The 18,374-nt window shown below is 46.3% G+C and overlaps 1 protein-coding gene across 4 annotated transcripts in view; it reads right to left on the bottom strand.

Annotated features, from left to right (window-relative positions):
* The window catches only part of col11a1a (collagen, type XI, alpha 1a), an 80,070-nt gene that overhangs the window by 24,204 nt on the left and 37,492 nt on the right, over positions 1-18,374 (bottom strand). For all 4 annotated transcript variants that reach the window (XM_076971203.1, XM_076971205.1, XM_076971202.1 and 1 more), the window contains 16 exons: positions 17,974-18,018; positions 17,790-17,843; positions 17,657-17,701; positions 15,679-15,732; positions 15,181-15,288; positions 14,935-14,988; positions 13,564-13,617; positions 12,592-12,636; positions 12,334-12,387; positions 12,121-12,165; positions 9,209-9,262; positions 8,911-8,964; positions 6,375-6,428; positions 6,156-6,263; positions 3,858-3,947; positions 12-65 (listed from right to left, as the gene is read on the bottom strand). In XM_076971203.1, the coding sequence (XP_076827318.1) occupies positions 12-65; positions 3,858-3,947; positions 6,156-6,263; positions 6,375-6,428; positions 8,911-8,964; positions 9,209-9,262; positions 12,121-12,165; positions 12,334-12,387; positions 12,592-12,636; positions 13,564-13,617; positions 14,935-14,988; positions 15,181-15,288; positions 15,679-15,732; positions 17,657-17,701; positions 17,790-17,843; positions 17,974-18,018 (972 nt within the window). The remainder of the gene's footprint in view (positions 1-11; positions 66-3,857; positions 3,948-6,155; positions 6,264-6,374; positions 6,429-8,910; positions 8,965-9,208; positions 9,263-12,120; positions 12,166-12,333; positions 12,388-12,591; positions 12,637-13,563; positions 13,618-14,934; positions 14,989-15,180; positions 15,289-15,678; positions 15,733-17,656; positions 17,702-17,789; positions 17,844-17,973; positions 18,019-18,374) is intronic.

Below are 18,374 nucleotides of genomic sequence, written 5' to 3'. Positions count from 1 at the left end.
TAAGTACTTACCACTGGACCAGGAGGACCCTGAGGCCCCTCGCCTCCTTTCAACCCGGCTGGACCCTGGAGAGAGACACAAAGGGACAGGTAGAGAATTAGGGTGGAAACAGAGAGAGATGGGCGAGGGGAGAATAGAGAGAGGGTGATGGAAAAGGTGACACAAGGTAAACTGCACTACAGTCCCAGTAATCCTCCAGGAGTGATGACCAGCAGCAGTGCACGTGAAAGGTGACTCTCAGCTGCAGGAGCTGAGGCAGAGCCTTCCTCTGCCACGCTCCCTGGAGAGCACAGGCCTCAGCAGGCCGCCCCTCCCTCTCTCCCTCCCTCCCTCCCCATGCGGGCGTTATGGTCAGGCACTCTGAGATAGCTGTCGATGGCGGTGCTGGAACATAACCCAGGTCTTATGAGGATGCTGTGTAGCTGTCTCATATCTTAATCTGCTGCAACAACACACATTGAAGGGTGTGTGCGTGTGTGTGTGTGTGTGTGTGTGTGTGTGTGTGTGTGTGTGTGTGTGTGTGTGTGTGTGTGTGTGTGTGTGTGTGTGTGTGTGTGTGTGTGTGTTTTGGGGGGGCTTTATCTGGTAGAATATTAGATTGAATGAGTTTGGATTGATTTTGTTTTCCCTTTCGTTTCTTCAACTGCATCGCACACACTGGTTTGAGGAATAAGTGAGTGAGGGACTGAGTGAAAGAGTGACTGAGTGAGAGAGTGAATGAGTGAGTCAGTGTATGAATGAATTAGTGAGTGCATTAGTGAATGAGTGAGTGAGCATATGGGTCAATGAGTGAGAGAGTGAGTGTTTGGGTGAATGATGAGTGAATGAGTGAGTGAGTGAATGAGTGAATGATTGAGTGTATGAGTGAGTGTATGGGTGAATGAGAGAGTGTATGGGTGAATGAGTGAATGAGTGAGTGAGCAACTGTGTCTTTAATCTGCAGAATGACATAGTGATTGTCACGTTTGGGGGCTTCGGAGTATACTGTGGCCATAAACATGAGTGTGCTGTGGCCATAACATGAGTGTGCTGTAGCCATAAACATGAATGTGCTGTGGCCATAAACATGAGTGTGCTGTAGCCATAAACATGAGTGTGCTGTGGCCATAAACATGAGTGTGCTGTAGCCATAAACATGAGTGTGCTGTGGCCATAAACATAAGTGTGCTGTAGCCATAAATATAAGTGTGCTGTGGCCATAAACATGAGTGTGCTGTAGCCATAAACATGAGTGTGCTGTGGCCACAAACATGAGTGTGTTGTAGCCATAAACATGAGTGTGTTGTAGCCATAAACATGAGTGTGCTGTGGCCACAAACATGAGTGTGCTGTGGCCATAAACATGAGTGTGCTGTGGCCATAACATGAGTGTGCTGTAGCCATAAACATGAGTGTGCTGTGGCCATAAACATAAGTGTGCTGTAGCCATAAATATGAGTGTGCTGTGGCCATAAACATGAGTGTGCTGTAGCCATAAACATGAGTGTGCTGTGGCCATAAACATGAGTGTGTTGTAGCCATAAACATGAGTGTGTTGTAGCCATAAACATGAGTGTGCTGTGGCCACAAACATGAGTGTGCTGTGGCAATAAACATGAGTGTGCTGTGGCCATAACATGAGTGTGCTGTAGCCATAAACATGAGTGTGCTGTGGCCATAAACATGAGTGTGCTGTAGCCATAAATATGAGTGTGCTGTGGCCATAAATATGAGTGTACTGTGGCCATAAACATGAGTGTGTTGTAGCCATAAACATGAGTGTGCTGTGGCCACAAACATGAGTGTGCTGTGGCCATAAACATGAGTGTGCTGTGGCCACAAACATGAGTGTGCTGTGGCCATAAACATGAGTGTGCTGTGGCCACAAATATGAGTGTGTTGTAGCCATAAACATGAATGTGCTGTAGCCATAAACATGAGTGTGCTGTAGCCATAAACATGAGTGGGCTGTGGCCACAAACATGAGTGTGCTGTGGCCATAAACATGAGTGTGCTGTGGCCACAAACATGAGTGTGCTGTGGCCATAAACATGAGTGTGCTGTGGCCACAAACATGAGTGTGTTGTAGCCATAAACATGAATGTGCTGTAGCCATAAACATGAGTGTGCTGTAGCCATAAACATGAGTGTGCTGTGGCCACAAACATGAGTGTGCTGTGGCCATAAACATGAGTGTGCTGTGGCCATAAACATGAATGTCCATAAATTATTATTATTATTATTATTAATAATAATAATAATAATAATAATAATAATAATAATAATAATAATAATAATAAAGGCCCTCATCTTGTCTCTTGCAGTGGGGCTCCAAAATGTTGTGCTCAACCGCTGTCTGCCTGTGCTGTGTGTGAGTGTTACAGTGTCCATGAAGTTGTGTGTTCATCTCCTGTTTGATACTGTCTATTTCTCATTTCCTGGGTTATTTCCTAGCTGGTAGAGCTGTGTTTAAAACTGTTAGGGAACGTCCTGAGAAAAATGACTGTGCTACAATCTGGTGAATTTGATGAGCTTCTGATGCTTGGACCTGTACTGCAGGGAAAGCCATGATATATTTGCAACTGAAGCAATATGAATAGGCCATTTATACTGTACGTGCATGTAGCGCTGCATATTTTCAATATGAATGTGTTCATTATAATGAGTTATAATTTCAATACAAATGAATATTTTACAATGCACTCATATATTTACTCTGCGATAATGCACTTCAGTGATATGAATGTGTCTGTCATAATACTCTATATTTTTCAGTTGGAATCCAGTAGCCATGGATTTGGACTGTTTGAGCTGGTTTTCAGCTGTATGTAAAGACAGCCCTTCTGTTCATTTTATAAGAATGTCACAAGTATCATTATGTGTGTGTTGTTTGTGTATGTGTATGTGTGTGTGTGTGTGTGTGTGTGTGTGTGTGTGTGTGTGTGTGTGTGTGTGTGTGTGTGTGTGTGTGTGTGTGTGTGTGTTCGACTGAGAGTAAAGCTTTGTGTGTGTTCATGTCTATGGAGTGCATTATGTGAATAAGAATGTGTGTATGTAAATTTATGTCAAAGAGTGAGTGTGTGTGAGTGTTTACATGTATTAGAGTGTGTTTATTTGTGTGCTTATGTGGGCATAAATATGTACATGTCTATGTGTACATTGATGAATGTGAGTGCACTTGAATGCAGTCACGTGTGTTTATTGAGTGTGTTAATGTAGATATGTGTGTGTGTGTGTGTGTGTGTGTGTGTGTGTGTGTGTGTGTGTGTGCATGTAGGGGTGAGCTTGTCTGTGTATGCATGTATGCACATGTCAGTGTGTAGCGGCTGGTAGGCAGACTGAACGAGGTCTAATGGTGAGACACAGCTCACACAGCACACAGCTACACTGACCTTGAGACCGACACCTTCCAGGCAATGTGCAGTGGCCTCCCATCTAATCAGATGTCTTTCCAATTTCATTATTTATTTAGTGCATAACAAGCAAGCTTCCTGTGCTTTTGGGCAGTGGTAAAGTGAACAGCAACAACAACAAGAACCCCAAAGAAAGGATATAAAGTTCACTGTGACCCGTGGACCCTGGGGCAGTGAGGCCTTCCTCACTCCCACCGAGGCAAATTAGCACAATATATGCAGCGCGGAATAAGAACAGCCTGCGAGTTTGGCTAATTGGTAAAGTGTCCCATGGACGGCCCGTGGAGAGCAGTGTGGGTGAGCTGTGTGTAGCTCTGTGGTGCTAATGAAATGCTGCAGCAGGAAGATTAGATTGATGTGTGTGTGTGTGTGTGTGTGTGTGTGTGTGTGTGTGTGTGTGTGTGTGTGTGTGTGTGTGTGTGTGTGTGTGTTTGTGTGTGTGTGTGTGTGTGTGTGTGAGCTTACTGTTGCTCCAGGAAGCCCGCGCTCTCCGGGGAATCCTCTTAACCCAGGTGGGCCATCTTTCCCAGACGGGCCCTGAGGGCCTGGATCACCCTGCACACACAGATGCACGAGGCCTGTCAGTGATTATTTGTTGATAAAAAAATGCTATTGCTATGCTATGTAATCATACAATAGTTATGAAATACCTTTTCATTTTTCTATTGGTGTTTGTTGGTTCTACAATATGCAAGGCATGGTGAATTTCACACAGAGTAAGATTCACATAGATAGTGTGTGGTTAATGTTATCATGCTAGTTGAGCACAGTTATGAGAACAGTTAGACTGTTTGTTTGGTAAACCTGAAGTACTTTTAAATTTCATTTGATGTTTTCATGTTCAAGTGCTATGTGCAAAATATATATTGGCAGTTTTCTGATAATATAGACTTAAGGTCAGTATATGTTTATACATTCTTAATTCTGAATACAAAGAAAGTATTATATTTTAAGTTTGTCTATTCTATCTAATGATGGTGAATACAAAATAAATACAGCTTCTACAATTTGAGCACAGAAAAATACACAGAAAACAGTCCAAAGAAGGCTCTGATTATTTTTAAGGGTTATTTTAAGGCATTGGCTTTGTAAAGTCCAGTCCCAAACCAGGGGTGTAGCAGCAAATTCTGTGGGGGGGGGGGGGTGTTGGCGAACGTAAAATGGACACAGATTGAGTGTTATATCGCCGGTGGTTGGCGCCAGAGCTAGCGAACTAGTCACTCACGCAATGCGTGAGAGTTGGCAACCCAGCGGACAACATTAAATGTTACCGGATCGAGGCAGACAGTTACCGGAACGCACACTTCAAAATTAAACAGTTCCCGGATCCTGTTCCGGCAGGATCCGGCAGGATCCGGCTCAAATTAAGCCCTGCCCTGTACACTCTCAATGTCAGTGAGCCTCTATAAATGCCAGTAAATGAGGCACATGAGCAAAATAGGGCCCTCTCTCTACTCGGGCCCTGGGTAGTCAGGTCCACTTTTCCCCCCACTCTGGGGCAGTAAAACACGTATGGGGTTGGGTCCTGTGAAAGCATGATCTAGCCATGTCCTGATCAAACCCAGTCAAGCTGCATCCTGTTAAAGTGTGATCAAGCCCCACGTCCTGATTAAACCCAATCAAGCCGGATCCTGTTAAAATGTGATCAAACCCTGTGTCCCGATCAAACCCCAGCTTATGTTTTCTTATTGCCACTGGCCCTGCTAGCTGCTTAAAATGAGCTTGGTGCTGTGGTGGGACGAAACTGTGTAAGCACTATCTGACTCCTCTCAGCCTTGACTTCAGTGTAAGGATGCACTTTGAGATCCAGTTTCTGCTGCTCAGAATACTGATTACCAAATTAGCAAACCATCAAATAAAGTTTATGAAGCACACGCACTCCTGGACTTCTTATGGGAGCTTTTGTTATTCTTGATAGGCTTCATTTTTATTTTTGAACGAACCGTATTTGTAACGTGTGCATGAAAACAAATGAAATGAGATCGAGTGGTTAATGAGCACAGGGGACTAGCAGCGATGGGCTAATGTGAGCGGGTGGACTAGCAGCGGTGGAACTGGGGGGTGGGGGGGGGGGGTGACAGGGAAAGAATATTAGTGGTGGAATTGGGGTGTGTGTGACAGGGAAGGAATAAAAGTGGTGGAATTGGTGGTGGTGGTGGGGGGTGGGGAAGGAAGAGCGATGGTGTTAGAAAGTTGCATCTGACAGGCTGGAAGGCGATGGTATTAGCTGCTAAGCGCAGGTGCCTGTGGCCGTCTCTGGGGAGGGTCACTGCGATACCAGGCCCTAGCGAACCCGGACTGCTGATGGACAGCTCATCTGGAGTAGGGCAACTGAGTTGATTAGAGTGTCTCCGAACGGGCGCCGCAGAAATTGAAAGTGAGATAGTCGCGACCGAATTTGAGCTGGTTAAAAAAAAAAAAAGAAAAGAAAAGAAAAAAAAACAAGCACTAAAAACTCCTTCATCTTCTTTCGATTTGCACTCCATTTACAGAGACAATTCAGACAATTTAACCCGGGGTCTAGGCCACAGCTGCGGATCTCCTAGCCTATCCCAGGATGCCGTGGTGTGCAGGCTCTGTGAAGTTGAAGGCTCACGTTCTGAGGTGACCCTTATTTTTCTTCAAACAAAGGACCAACAGTTGTTTTAGCCTAGCCTTCAGACTTGGTTTATTAGCCAAATGCAGGGTCAATCCACCCTTCCCCCTCCTACAGAATAATATCCTGTTACAGGCATTTCACGGTGGTTTTGACCAGTAGTTTACCTTAGCACCCTCCTTTCCGCCAGCACCTGGAAGTCCCTGCTCCCCTGGGGGGCCTGGAGGTCCCGGGTGTCCTCTCTCACCAATGGGCCCAGTTTCTCCAGTTGGACCCTGTGAGCACACCACATTTACATGTGAGCTATCATAATCCACACTGGGACAAAACCCTCGATGACACGTATGTCAAGCACACGTCATGCAGCACACGTAATGATATCTTACCTGAGGGCCGACCACACCCCCGGGGCCGGGTGGGCCTGTTTTACCTTGGAAACCCTGCAAACAAAATGAAAGATTTGATCACACCTGGATAGCTGGTGTTTAATGACAGTAAATGATTGGTATGGGTCTCACTGACACTCAGTGAGCATCACATTATGGTGTTTGCTGCAGAGGCTATAGACAGGTACACAGCACCTGAATCTTGTCATGCTACTAAAATTAATGCGCATAAATTAATGTGCATTGCTCCATGCCTGTTAAATGTGTATAAAGGATATATTAACATCAGTTAACATGATACAATGTGCATTTGAATTAAAAATGAAAAATAAATGCAATGTGTAGATATTTATTTATAGACTTCATGAGGGTCCTCAGCATTGCTTCAGGTTTGAATTCTGATTCGGGATTTTGAAATTTTCATATTCTCATATACAGAACGAGAAGTACACAGTGTCTGTAACATGTATTAAACATATCACCAATCAGGACACAGCAATATCTTCGATGAGAAGGAGGCACATTGTCCTGAGGTCCATCACATGACTCTGTGGTCCATCACATGACCCTGTGGTCAATCACACGACCCTGTGGTCAATCACATGACCCCGTGGTCAATCACATGACTATGTGGTCAATCACATGACCCTGTGGTCAAGCATCCACACCCCAGCCCAGCAGCTGGTGCGGAGCGTGATTTCAGTTGTAACAGCAGTGAATCTTAATGTGTTCACTTCGAACCTAGAGGAGCTCGAGGAGACACGTCAGATGTCTCTGATCCATAACGGAAAGAAACAGGCAAGTCAGTGGTCCAGCACAAGCAACTAAACACTGGAACACGGACGGACTTGAACAAAGATCGGATCGTGTTAGGACAGATCGGCATCCTGAGAAAGACAATGTGGTGACAAAGTGGATGATCTGAGTTGTTCTAACCTGAACTGTCAAACCATACAGTAGGGGGTCACTTTTTAATTAGGAAATAAATAGAGCTGCACTACATGTTCAGAAGAATTAGATTATTTTCCAAACAGTGCTTAGTTCTTGCTCCTTGAGGATCAGGTCCTGCAGATTTCTGATGCCTTTCTGCAGAAGTCACGTGTGATTACACTGAGCTGAGTTGATTTAATTACACGTGAGCTGGGTCTGGAGTCAATGCCAAGATTGAGGAGCAATACCACAGACACACACTAGTTACCTTCTGTGCTAATTAGAGGAAACTGTATCAGTACCACAAATGAAGCCGCAGCAGGTGTGGACTTTGTGTGTGGCAGTAATGGATGTGTTTTAATGCCCCACTCCAGCCTGGGAATGACCACAGCTACTAGAGTCTTTTGGTTTGAGTTTTGTGCAGTGCAGCAACAGACAGTTTTGGATGACAACAGAGGGCTGTAAATGTCAGTGCATAATCTGAAACCTAGTGTCTGTTTACACTAGAAGATTAAATTTGGATTCGACTCTCCCTCTTTGCTTCCCTCTTTTTATTTGTACAATCCCACATGTGCTTCGCAGGTAGCTCTGTGTGGGGTTGTGTAGAGAACATACTAAATAGGTTTGTAAATATTCAAACATGCAAATGCAAATGTTTCTATATGCAAATGAGTTCGTCTAGGTGCAGGGAAGGCAGTGTTTTGACAATTTCTACTTGGCGCTTCACAAATGTGCCTATCGTAGGAAACGGAGCTTTGATCGGCGAAGTGTCGTCTGTGGCCTCCAAACTGCAAGTCAGTGTGGTGAGCTGGTGAACAGCTCTCTGATAAATCAGGTGTTATAAAATCATAATGAAACTTACTGAGCACGTAATGAGTCAGGAGACTTGAGTGGAGAGAGAGAGAGAGTGTGTGTTTATGTGAGAGAGAGAGAGAGAGAGAGAGAGAGAGAGAGAGTAAAATGGTGCTTGATGGCCATTAAATGAAGTAGCCCTGCTCTTTCCAAGGTTTTCTTGGCTTTATCTGCTCTAGTGGACCCCCAGGAGGTGCTGTGCTGAAGCCAAAGCTTCTGTTTGTGCTCTGGCCGCTGAGCGGCCTGGCTCAGAGCGCACACTCCTTTCCTGCCTCGCTGGAGCGTCTTCGCCTACATCTCTGCTGATTTGAGCGGACAGTTCAAGAAGGCTGATGGTCACTCTTAACCATCCCTAGCTGTCTGAATACAGTGGTCACAGTACTGCACAGGTCAGTGTTCATGAGTTTTTTTTAAGTGATTCGAGATAACAGTAAAGCAGCAGACGTCTGGCTGAATCAGGTCTCTCCCCGGCTGCGTTTGGCACAGGCAGTCCTGAGCTGAACTGGCAGGTTCTCTTGGCTGAAGCGGCCACTCTTTAAAGCATCTTTAAAATGTCTTTAAAGTGACAGACACCATTTCCAACTGGAACTGCTAGACAGCTATTGGATCAGGGAAATCGGACTATCTATTGGGAAATCTATTGGGTCAGGTTGTAGGCAGGTAGACGCTTCCCCCTTACTCCCACACCCAGCTGGAGGGCGAGTATGCCTGATTCTGCCACAGCTCTGAGTCACATGTGCAGGGTGCTACTCACCGTCTCCCCCCGCTGGCCAGGATGACCAGGCAGCCCATCCTTTCCAGGTGGTCCCTAGACACACAGAGCTGCAGGTTACTTATAAGGTATCAGCAACTGATATGAACATATGAACATAGTTTCATCATGATAAAGCTGCTATGTATCAAAATCACTACACATTCATTCTATTATCCAAGTATACTAGATCCAAGCACACTGGATCTAACACTAGATGTAGCTCAGAGGAAAAGGTAATAGCAATAAGAATAAATATAGGAATAAAAAAAATTCACATTTATTAATGTCAGGTACTTACAGGGGGTCCCTTTGGCCCTGGGAAACCCACGGGGCCCTGGGGTCCTTGAGGTCCCTAGAACAGATTAGAGGAATTCAAATACTTAGCCATGAGAAATATGCATTATGTATGTAAGAATTCACAGTCACACGCTCATGAATGAGGGCCAGTTTTACAGATGGCCATCTCTTAAGTTACATGCAGTTAGTGAGTCTGAGGCAGTGTTCTCCAGACATCTGGAGGAGGCTTGGAGCACCTGCAGTTCTGTGCTTTCCCAGACACAACAACAGAGAAACAGCCGAATCAGTTCACGAACTGTTCGATAACCACCTGAACAGTTGAATCATGTGATACATCAAGAAAAACACTACACTGCATCTGACAGTCCTGCTGTACCACTACAGGTCAGAGGATCTCCAGGGCTGGGTCTGGACCACTGTACTATAGATCAGAGGATGTCCAGGGCTGGGTCTGGACCACTGTACTACAGATCAGAGGATCTCCAGGGCTGGGTCTGGACCACTGTACTATAGATCAGAGGATGTCCAGGGCTGGGTCTGGACCACTGTACTACAGATCAGAGGATCTCCAGGGCTGGGTCTGGACCACTGTACTATAGATCAGAGGATGTCCAGGGCTGGGTCTGGACCACTGTACTACAGATCAGAGGATCTCCAGGGCTGGGTCTGGACCACTGTACTCCAGATCAGAGGATATCCAGGGCTGGGTCTGGACCACTGTACTACAGATCAGAGGATCTCCAGGGCTGGGTCTGGACCACTGTACTACAGATCAGAGGATCTCCAGGGCTGGGTCTGGACCACTGTACTACAGATCAGAGGATGTCCAGGGCTGGGTCTGGACCACTGTACTACAGATCAGAGGATCTCCAGGGCTGGGTCTGGACCACTGTACTACAGATCAGAGGATCTCCAGGGCTGGGTCTGGACCACTGTACTACAGATCAGAGGATCTCCAGGGCTGGGTCTGGACCACTGTACTACAGATCAGAGGATGTCCAGGGCTGGGTCTGGACCACTGTACTACAGATCAGAGGATGTCCAGGGCTGGGTCTGGACCACTGTACTACAGATCAGAGGATCTCCAGGGCTGGGTCTGGACCACTGTACTCCAGATCAGAGGATATCCAGGGCTGGGTCTGGACCACTGTACTACAGATCAGAGGATCTCCAGGGCTGGGTCTGGACCACTGTACTACAGATCAGAGGATCTCCAGGGCTGGGTCTGGACCACTGTACTACAGATCAGAGGATGTCCAGGGCTGGGTCTGGACCACTGTACTACAGATCAGAGGATCTCCAGGGCTGGGTCTGGACCACTGTACTACAGATCAGAGGATCTCCAGGGCTGGGTCTGGACCACTGTACTACAGATCAGAGGATCTCCAGGGCTGGGTCTGGACCACTGTACTACAGATCAGAGGATGTCCAGGGCTGGGTCTGGACCACTGTACTACAGATCAGAGGATCTCCAGGGCTGGGTCTGGACCACTGTACTACAGATCAGAGGATGTCCAGGGCTAGGTCTGGACCACTGTACTACAGATCAGAGGATGTCCAGGGCTGGGTCTGGACCACTGTACTACAGATCAGAGGATCTCCAGGGCTGGGTCTGGACCAGTGCACTGGGTCTGGAGGCAGAACAGCCTTGCAGAGGGGAAAGACGTGGGGCTAGCAACGGCTGGCTGAGGTCAGTCAAGGTCACCATCATTACACTGCTCTATGTGGCCAATGCAGATGAAATGCAAATTCAGCAATTAGTCCAAACCGCCTACACTGCACTGTACTGCGTTGATAATGGAAACGTACGAGCTAACGGCACTTTAATTAAAACAGCATGCAGCGTGCCACAGGCGAGAGCCGCATCTCGATTAGAGAGCTGCTCAGTCTGCACTGCTGCACTCACTTTAGAAGGGTGCATGAATGACAACACAACACTAACACACGGCAGCTCTAAAGACGGCTGGCAGAATGGCATACACAGGATGGAACTAATTATATGCAAAGAAAACATGATGTATGATTAGCATATATTATTGGGGGCTATGTATTATAGGCCAAATATTTTGAAATGAATCGATGTTTTCATATACACATGCACAAAATAAAATAGAATAAAATAAATTACCCTGAAAAAAACACGAAGCCCAAAATTAACAGTATAAATTAAAAAACAGAACAGCGGAGAGGAGAAATAAAGTAAGAATATGAGGAGAAGCACTAAGAGCTAGCCAAAAGAAGCACTAAGCACTATCTGTAAAGCACTATCCGTAAAGCACTATCCATAGAGCACAATCCGTAAAGCACAATACGTAAAGCACAATCCGTAAAGCACTATCCATAAAGCTCTATCCATAGAGCACAATCCGTAAAGCACTATCCGTAAAGCTCTATCTATAGAGCACAATCCGTAAAGCACTATCCGTAAAGCTCTATCCATAGAGCAAAAATCCGTAAAGCACCCAGGGACGGGAGTGTGGTTCACTAGCAGTTCTTCTGTGCATGCTCCCTCTATCTCTCCGCCCAGCTCATCCCTCATGCTGCGCTAAAGAAACTTCTACTCTTCAGGGGGACAGTGCTGAGCGGACATGCTGTTCTTATTTCCTCCAGCTTCCTCCACTTTTAAAACAGTGGCAGTGGAGTTGTGTTTGTAAACCGAAAGCTATTATCAGGAGTACGAGGAGGCCGATTGTGCATGCAGTTCTCCGCACAGTAGCAGCAGACAGATGGGAGGGACACTTTGTGCTTTTCTAGGAATGGAACACCCTGCTTGTCCAGGGACCTGGCTGCAGTCTGGCCACACATGAGGATAACAGGAAAGCCAAACGCCTGCCCCATACACGCTCTCTCTGACAACTTGGAATAATGGATCAGAAAGGTTGTGTGCTGCACTGCATTATGGGAAGCACTTACTCTCTCTCCAGGTGGGCCAGGCGGTCCATCGTTGCCCGATGTGCCCTGAGACGGTACAAGAGAGACAGACAGACAAACGGAAAGTCAAACAAAGAGACGGACAGGTGGAAGGAGCAAACATTTAGGTTTGTTCAATCAAATAGCTTCAATGAATGGAATACACACACAGGTGAGATATAGCACCTATAAAACATTTGGTAAGCCTATGTTTACCTTAGGACCTGGCTTTCCAGTCGGACCTCTGGCACCCCGAGCTCCCCGTGGCCCCTTAGATCCGAAAACACACACACACACACACACACACACACACACACACACACACACACACACACACACACACACACACACACACACACACACACACACACAGGGATGAGTGCCTTTGGAAATGCAGCTTCGGACTCAGTCAGTAAACCCTTCATTTAGGGTTTCTACACGGGTTTCTCCAGGTCAGCGTGAAGGAGAACGTACCGTTGGACCTCTCTGCCCCCTTGGACCGGATTTCCCTGCAACACCCTTGCAAAAACAGGAACAAGAGAAAACAAGTTAGTATATAGGATATAATTGGCTGGTGCAGACATGGGCTGCTTGACTGATAAAGCCAAACTAGTATTCTTTCACACATTCACACACAGGGGCACACACATGCATGAAATCACACACACACACACACACACACACACACACACACACACACACACACACACACACACACACACACACACACACACACACACACCTGTTCACATGCACAGCACCGGCTGCAGTAGACAGTAGGCCGAGGCAGTTTTACATGCTATTTCACTTGACATCCTATCACAGTGAGGAGCGTATTTTTTTGACACTAACAATCTTAGGTAAATTAACATCACTGACATATTCTTTTTTTTTTTGCGAAAATCACAAACAAAAACAAATCCTGCTTTGTTTTCCTCTCTTACGCTGTTACGTTCACTGGGATCAAATCTGCTGTGGAGTGAAAAATCCTTTAAGTCATTAGCTCCACGCCTGCAGTACACCAGTAGTCCAGTAGTCCACTGTAATCAAGGGCAGCATGTACGCGGGCGCAGGAAGCCACACGATCCATGAGCCCTCCCTCCTGCACATTTGTATTCCAGCCAGGTGTGAAGGTCGACCGCTCTATGAGACGCACTAGCTTGTTCCAGCCCCTGACCTTTGACCCCGAGCGCTCATTAGCTTCTGCGCCTGTTTTTACTCGGAGTGCGTGAATGTGCTGTGAAGGCCTGGGACGGTTTACCAATCACCGCCCACATCCCCCCACCCAACCCCCCGCTGGTCTCCACCCATCGATCCTCGCCTGTGTTTTCTCACTAAATCCTCATACGAGTCCCTTCATAATGGGGATCTATTATCTCCTTTTGTGTTTGGGGGGGGGGTGCCGTGTGCATTTCATGCAGAGCGAAGCTGCATGATCCATCTTACCCTGGCTCCTTTCTCTCCGTTGGCTCCTGGGAATCCAGGAAAACCGGTCGAACCCTGCAGATCAAAGCAGAGGAGCGGTGAGGGGAGGCGCCATGGAGGTGCATGCTGATCAGCTCCTCCTGCTATCCTGGACACAGGCATTAGCACCCAGCCGCTCCAGTGCAGGGACACAGTGAGGGGCAAAAACCCCACCACAGCTACACTGGGGTTGGAACTAGACAGGGCTGACGTCACCCCCACACACTCCAATGACCTCTAATTACATCACCTACTTTGAGATTCCAACCATACAAGTGTCACAGAAGAATTCAGTATTAAACCAGCAGTTTAACCAGATTTTCAATGTTATGCATTCATAAGTTTTTAATTAATAAGAACTTGAACAATACTAGACACACACACACACACACACACACACACACACACACACACACACACACAGTTTTCCACAGTGCAGTGAATTAAAAGCAGTTTACCCATGTTCCTCAGTCCTGCCGGCGTTATAAGGAGCCGAGAAAGAAAATCAATATGCTGTTTTACAGCCTTGTCTGAGAGACGGCCTTCGGTGTTTACCCAGCAGAGGTGCGGCAGACGCATGGGCGTGTTAGGGAAGTGTTGGGGGCACAACACTGTCTCTATGATGGATGTTCAGCATCCTTCTGTAAAAGACACCAGGGCCAGCCAGGCCACATTGATGGCCACACTTCACTTCATGAAAATTCACGAGTTCGCCGGCCAGAGCGCGGTTTTCGGCGGCCCGCGGGGACGGCGGGGTAGCGGGCTGCACCGCGATCTCATTCCCCTGCTGTGAACTGAGCTGGCAGATGAAAGCTCCCGACGATAGCTAGTTGGTCGAGGCGGGATTGCGGCGAATGACCTTCGGCCGTTGACGCCGCCCACGATTCTGGGCCGGGGCTCATTCGGCGACGAGGCCACTGCTGGTTCCTGGTGGGCTGAGCCGCAGGCCCTCGCAGGGTGAAGCACAGCAGAACTGCACGTTATCTCCTGCCCTCCACAACCTCAGAGATACGTGACTGCCTCGCCGGACTGCAGGGAGCACTAATCGAGACTCACACGACTTTAAAATTGCTCTCAGATTCCCTGTCTCCACACAGGACTGGAATGACTTATACGCTGGGAATTTAGAAACGCTTTGGAAAATATACTCTGAATGAAGTGAAACTGGGCATGTTATTTGTGATATAACAGCTCGCTTCCGTAGGGATGAATTAATATGGGGTATTACATTCTAGAAGCACACTGAGGGCTCTGGAACCACACATTCAAAGCAGTGTTCTTCACAGGGCTGACTGTGCCACCCTCACAAAGACAGAACACTAATGGCCCCTGCTGTGGCTCTGTGGGACTCACCTTTGGCCCCTGCCTTCCTGGGTAGCCCGGCAAGCCAGGAACCCCAAGTTTACCCTGCAGGAGAACAACAGCAGACTTATTAGAAACATCATAGCTTACATGAAAAAAAGAAAACAGACGAAACAAAGAAAAGGTTACAGTCATTCATTCGTCTATGTCCCGTTGAAAATACACCACACCCTCGGCCCATGACGTAGGTCAAAGTCAGACAAGGTGAAGCTGTAGAAGGCCAAGAGCAGCACCCACCTTCTCTCCAGCCAGACCCAGGGGACCGGCTTCACCTGGAGGCCCCGAACGGCCCTTAGGGCCCTCAGGGCCGTCTTCACCTCTGGATCCAACCAGACCAATTTCACCCTGAACACACACACACACACACATACACACACACACACACACACACACACACACACAGGGTCTGATACTGGCCAACAAAACCTTGCTTTCAACTGTGCTGACAGAACAGAATATGCTGGTGAAAATATAATAATTACATGATATTGTATATTAGGCGCTATTTGATTGCTTATTTGTTTTACATTTCTGTAGAAATTGATATACTGTATATGTAACAATTTGATTTGATAGTGAGCATACAGCTATTTAGGTTTTGGCATAAGGAAAATAATTAAGTGATTTATAATTGATTATTGCTTTATTATTGATGTATTGACATATTTGTGTATATATAAATAATGGTAAACGTGTATTTTCATATTTGTGTATCCTTTGGTGCGGGACACCTACCCTGTCTCCTTTGATACCCATGTCCCCTTTAAAGCCGGGGAATCCGTCCTCACCCTGAACAGGAAAAAACACAAATGTTTAGTTTATTGCAACGTAAAACAAAACCAGTGTGTCTTCATGAAGTGCGTTCATCTCTGAGGTACTTTAATAACATGCTGGTTTGTACTTCAGTGAGTACACACAGTAGACACAGTGCACACATTGACAATAAACACCACTTGAATTTTGATAAGAGGAATGTGGAGCGTGCTGCCATCTGCAGGCGATACTGCAGTAAAGCAGCTTATACTGAAGCACCTGAGCCTAGTCTCACGTTTATGGGAGCTGATGCAAGAGTCCAGTAAGGCCTCAATGATGCTGGCTATTTCTTACTACTTATATACTCAAGTAAGTTCACTGACACCACTCACCACACACACACACACACACACACACACACACACACACACACACACACACACACACACACACACACACACATTAGAGATGATCATAGGAGCACCTTTTAATGTGCATACTGAATTCAGCTGGGTCTTCTTGTCACAGATGTACAAAACATGGTGAGAGTAGATTACATAATGACTCAACACATTTCATGACACAGCACCATTCATAAAAGCCCTCCTATAAAATACCTTTACTCGATCAACTCAAAAGGCCACTGAAGTTTGAGAATGGATTTTCACTAAGACTAATAAATTGTACATTGTGAACACAATGTACTTTTTATGTAAAATGAAATTAATTTATTTATACTGTCCCCTCTCTCCTCAACACACACACACACACACACACACACACACACACACACACACACATTTTTTATAGTCACTTCTGAACTCAGGTCTACAAACACCTGCCGTCTGCCCATGTGAATATCTGCAAGTGTAATGCATTATGCAGTGTTGTGTATGCCAAACAGAAATATGCAAGACTCTAGCTTTCTGTCACCTGAGAAATATGACTGATTCTTTATTCATACACAGCTCCACAGGGCTCCACAACCATGCATTCTTACACACACAAGCACACACACACACACACACACACACACACACACACACACACACACACACACACACACACACACACACACACACACACACACACTTCCATTACCAGGACCGTCTATTTCACGGCTCTTCAGGTACACCACACTCGTTAGGTTAGGAACTCAAAACTCGATACTCCATGCTTAAAGTCTCATGGAAGAGCTCCAGACTATTCTCCGTCCTGGCTCCAAGATGGTGGAACAATCTTCCATTAGCTGCTAGGACTGCAGAGTCTATTGCTATCTTCAAGCGTAGACTGAAAACCCACCTGTTTGTTGAGTTCTTACCAGAGCACTAACTCGGCTAATACCACTTGCCATTGTTCTTAAATTGTATGTCTGCCTATGGTTATTTGTGCTTCTTGGCAAATGTCTAACTTGCAAAACACTAGGTAATGACATTGACTCCTGTAGTTTAGTAGTAGTCTGACTCAGTGGTGTCTTGAATTCTGGCCTATCTGTACTATTACCTAGGATGAATTCTGTGATCAGATGCAAAGCACTTTGTAAGTCGCTCTGGATAAGAGCATCTGCCAAATGCCATAAATGTAAATGTAAATGTAAATTAAGACTACACTTCCCAGAGTTCCAGGCCCACTTGATGTGGTCGAGAGGGATGGCTTGGCTTTAAGTCCAGAGATATTTTTTTTTTTTGCATAGCTACTGAATGTTTGAGTCAGTGTGTGTGAGTGTGTGTTATTTGTGGTTCTGCACATCTGCTGCTGAATCCTGGTTTAGGCTGTTTGAGAGTGTTCATCGTTTTCAAATTTCAAATTATGTCATATAATTTCCTGTCAGGACACAGCTCTGTCCAGTAACAGTTTTAGACCAGGTCTAGTCATTATCAGTCTACTCTGTCATATCTGATCAATCACGGTTCGTTCTACATGGCCCGTATCCTATCAGATGAATGCTGGGCCTTCTCACCTTCTCTCCTTTGCCTCCTTTCAGGCCCCGCACCCCATCAGCTCCCTGTTTGAAAACAAATCACATGCTCAGGCATCAGTGGCACCTCGTCTCATTCCCCCAGACGCCCATCAGCCGCGAGACAGAAGCGTACCTTCACTCCACGGGGCCCTGGGTAGCCGATGGGACCCTGAGGACCGGGCTGACCCTGGACACGGTGAAGGACAAGAGAGACAGAGACATTGAGTGTGATACTAGACACTGTTATGGCTGTGTAACAAGGTAATTGCAAATTCTGAGGTGTAGGAATCAGTATGACGGGTTTTCCCAGCTCTCACCAAGGATCCTTTCTCTCCTGTGGGCCCTTCTTTTCCAGGATGGCCCTTAAAGAGTCAATTACGTTAATTAGAAATGAATGTGTTTTTAAAAAGTTTATTGGCTGAGATTTACTCAAACACTGTCACACAGAAACACACACACATACACACACACACACACACACACACACACACACACACACACACACACATACACACACATGTTTACTGAAGAAGCGTGCTATTCTTTTAAAGTGCATTAAGAAACAAAGCAGTAACAGTGGGTTTGCTGTAGAGCTATAGCAGGGCCTTCCTCTAGGCACTAGCATGGTTTTCCTGGCTCACAAGGCTGCCCGTTACAAAGAGCAGGAAAACAGAAAGCCTTGCTGTTCAACAGAAACCTGGGTCTCAGAAATACTACA

This window comes from Brachyhypopomus gauderio, chromosome 13 (genome assembly GCF_052324685.1).
Source record: "Brachyhypopomus gauderio isolate BG-103 chromosome 13, BGAUD_0.2, whole genome shotgun sequence".
NCBI lineage: Eukaryota > Metazoa > Chordata > Actinopteri > Gymnotiformes > Hypopomidae > Brachyhypopomus > Brachyhypopomus gauderio.
This window is presented reverse-complemented; position numbering and strand designations above follow the sequence as displayed.